The following is a 3,923-nucleotide window of genomic DNA, read 5'->3' as shown; positions in this document are numbered from 1 at the left end:
AATCTTGACCATTTTCCCCAATCTCCCCAATCATTGTCTCACCTCACACATTTCCATGGGGCTCTCAGAATTTGAAATAATTCTCAAAGGTTCATCCCCAAAACTCTGCCCTTTGTGTCCCAGATCTCAGCAGGTTCACTTGTGACCATTGGCCCCAAACTCATCTGGTTCTGCCCCAAATCTCAGCTCTTGGCACCAAACCTCAGCTCTGGGCTCCAAGGCTCAACCAAGGTCCCCAAACCTGGGTGCAAATGGTCGAGATTTGGGGAAAATGGGCCAGATTTGGGTCCGTGGGGGTCAACAATGGGGTCAAGGGCTGGAGGGAAGGATCGGGGGAATGGGGATGGGGGGGACACAGGGATGGGGATGGGTCAATAGATTCGAGGGCACCAGCAGCAATGTTAGTGCTGGACTCCTTGGCACAGAAATAGGATCCGGAATCCTCGTCCTTGAGGTTGTTCACGGTCAGGGACATGGAGCTCTGCCCGTTGTCCCTGGAGATCGTGACCCGGCCCCGCAGTGATGGCGCGTAATAGGTACCACCGTAGCTGTCGATGGCGGCCACCCAGTGCAGCCCCTGCCCGGGGCTCTGGCGGATCCAGTGCAGGTCAGAACGACCAAAACTGAACCCGGACCCTCGGCAGAGGAGGCGCAGGGACCCCCCGGGGGGCTGGAGGTCCCCCCCGCACTCCAGCAGGGTCACGGCCGCTCCCCCATCCTCACACCTTGAGTGGTTTTGCCCCAAATTCCCTTGGTCTTTTCTCAAATATCCAACAGACGTTTCCTGTATGGAAAAGTTTCTTAAACCCTGCAATGATCCCCAATTCAGCCATTAATTAATTGGGCAGCTCCGCCTGACTTTTGCATCTCCTCATCCCCATCTCCCCTTTGTCCCGCAGGGCTCCGGGCGGCCGTGACCCTGCTGGAGTGCGGGGGGGACCTCCAGCCCCCCGGGGGGTCCCTGCGCCTCCTCTGCCGAGGGTCCGGGTTCAGTTTTGGGAGCTCTGACATGTACTGGATCCGCCAGAGACCCGGGCAGGGGCTGGAATACGTTGCGTGGATCTATAGCGATGGTGGCATCACCGACTACGCGCCATCGGTCCAGGGCCGGTTCACGATCTCCAGGGACAACGGGCAGAGCTCGGTGACGCTGACCATGAACAACCTCAAGGACGAGGATTCCGGGTCCTATTTCTGTGTCAGACGTGACAATGGTTTTGCCCCTGCTGGTGCTGCTGCCATTGGTTCCATCCCCTGCCCCGAGTGCCCTGAGACCCCCAGACCCCTCACCCAAACCTCAGCCCTCTCTCGGCCTTTTCTCCAAACCTTTGAGCAGTTTAACACCAAAACTCAACCTTTTTCTCTTGGTCTAAACTTTGTTCCTAAAATCTTTGTGCTACAGCTCAATGTTGGGCCAGGGCTGGACACAGGGGTCAGAGGTCAAGATGGGGGTCTAAGTATGAGATTTGGGGTAGGGTCCAGGCTGTGGGGACACTTGAGGACCAGGAGAGAAGGGAGAGGGGCCAAACCCGGGATGGTCACCATAACCACCAGCAGCACCAGCCCAGTCAGCAAAACCACCGGCGCATTTGGCACAGAAATAGGATCCGGAATCCTCGTCCTTGAGGTTGTTCATGGTCAGCGTCACCGAGCTCTGCCCGTTGTCCCTGGAGATCCTGAACCGGCCCTTGACCGATGGCGCGTAGTAGGTGCTGGAAAGATCGTAGCTGATCTCTGCCACAAACTCCAGCCCCTGCCCGGGTCTCTGGCGGACCCAGTACATGTTCACATTCCCGAAACTGAACCCGGACCCTCGGCAGAGGAGGCGCAGGGACCCCCCGGGGGGCTGGAGGTCCCCCCCGCACTCCAGCAGGGTCACGGCCGCCCGGAGCCCTGCGGGACAAAGGGGAGATGGGGATGAGGCCGAAGCTCAACCCTTGACCCAAATCCTGACCCTTGGCCCCAAACTGGGACCCTTGGAGTTCATCATCCTCCTCCCTGGTGGATCCCACACCCTTCTTCTGGCATGGCGGTGCCCACTTTGGGTCCATAACCAATCCAGCTCCTCATCCCCATCTCCCCTTTGTCCCGCAGGGCTCCGGGCGGCCGTGACCCTGCTGGAGTGCGGGGGGGACCTCCAGCCCCCCGGGGGGTCCCTGCGCCTCCTCTGCCGAGGGTCCGGGTTCAGTTTTGGGAGCTACGACATGGACTGGGTGCGCCAGAGACCCGGGCAGGGGCTGGAATTCGTTGCGTGGATCTATAGCGATGGTGGCATCACCGCCTACGCGCCATCGGTGCAGGGCCGGTTCACGATCTCCAGGGACAACGGGCAGAGCTCGGTGACGCTGACCATGAACAACCTCAAGGACGAGGATTCCGGATCCTATTTCTGTGCCAAATGTTACACCAGTGGCTGTTATAATCCTCTTGATGCTTATGTTTATGCTTATGGTGTTGACGGTGGTTGTTTTCCCAAGCCCTCTCCTCTCTGTTCCCAAGCATCACAGAATTCTCTGATCCTTCCCCGAAATCCCCACCCCTGTTTCTCAAATCTTGACCATTTCCCCCCAAACTCCACCATCACTTCCCCAATTCCCATTTCCCCCCAATTTTTCCCATTTCTCCCCAGCCTGGCCCTTCCCCTCCGTCCCAGTGTGGAACGGGGATGGCTCCAGGCCCTTTGCACACCAAGCTGTTTTGGGGCCAAGAATGGAGATTTGGGGCCAGGAGTGGAGATTTGGGGCCAAGAACGAAGATTTGGGGCCCAGAGTGAAGATTTGAGGCCAAGAATGAAGATTTGAGGCCTAAAATGAGGATTTGGGGCCCAGAGCGAGGATTTGGGGCTAAAAGCGAGGGTTTGGTGCCCCCCGCAGGCGCCGCAGCCGCAGCTGCAGCCGAGCCCCGAGAGCGAAACCGGAGCTGATTTGGGGCCGATTTGGGGCCTTTGGGGCCGATTTGGGGCCGATTTGGGGCTGATTTGGGGCCGATTTGGGGCCGATTTGGGGCCGATTTGGGGCCTTTGGGGCCGATTTGGGGCCTTTGGGGCTGATTTGGGGCCTTTGGGGCCGATTTGGGGCTGATTTGGGGCCGATTTGGGGCCTTTGGGGCCTTTGGGGCTGATTTGGGGCCGATTTGGGGCCGATTTGGGGCTGATTTGGGGCTGATCTGGGGCCTTTGGGGCCTTTGGGGCCTTTGGGGCCGATTTGGGGCCGATTTGGGGCCTTTGGGGCCGATTTGGGGCCGATTTGGGGCCTTTGGGGCCTTTGGGATCCCCGGGGGCGGCGCCGGGGCCGGAACGAGAGAAAAACCCGGGCGGGGCTGGGGCAGAACCGGGGCTGGCACAGCTGCTGGCGGCGTTTCATTCAATTGATTTAATTTAATTTAATTTAATTTAATTTAATTTAATTTAATTTATTTTATTTTATTTTATTTTATTTTAATTTAATTTTATTTTATTTTTTATTTATTTTATTCTTTTATTTTATTTTTTAATTTTATTTTATTTTATTTTTATTTTATTTTATTTTATTTTAATTCAATTTATTTTATTTTATTTTATTTTAAGTTTATTTTAATTTAATTTTAATTTATTTTATTTTATTTTATTTTATTTTAATTTTATTTTAATTTAATTTAATTTAATTTTATTTTATTTTATTTTATTTGTTTTATTCTTTTATTTTATTTTATAATCTTATTTTATTTTATTATTTATTTTATTATTTATTTAATGTATTTAATTTTATTTTATTTATATTATATTATTTTATTTTTTATTTATTTTAATTAGTTTTATTTTATTTTAATTTAATTTAAGTTTTTTTATTATTTTATTTCATTTTAACTTGTTTATTTTATTAATTTTATTTTATTTTTTAATTTATTTTATTTTTACCTTATTTTTTATTCTTGTTCTAATTTAA

At 51.4% G+C, this 3,923-nt stretch overlaps 1 gene segment (V, D, J or C); it reads right to left on the bottom strand.

Annotated features, from left to right (window-relative positions):
- Positions 1-1,453: 1,453 nt before the first annotated feature.
- Positions 1,454-2,076, bottom strand: LOC135441838 (Ig heavy chain V region 6.96-like). The segment is given in 2 exon segments: positions 1,454-1,893; positions 2,013-2,076. Coding segments are annotated over 2 exon segments (504 nt in total).
- Between the last annotated feature and the right edge of the window lie 1,847 nt (positions 2,077-3,923).

The sequence above is a fragment of the Zonotrichia leucophrys genome, unplaced genomic scaffold (assembly GCF_028769735.1).
Source record: "Zonotrichia leucophrys gambelii isolate GWCS_2022_RI unplaced genomic scaffold, RI_Zleu_2.0 Scaffold_579_31920, whole genome shotgun sequence".
NCBI classification, from domain to species: domain Eukaryota; kingdom Metazoa; phylum Chordata; class Aves; order Passeriformes; family Passerellidae; genus Zonotrichia; species Zonotrichia leucophrys.
The sequence above is the reverse complement of the archived record's forward strand: the minus strand, read 5'-3'. Positions and strand labels throughout refer to the sequence as shown.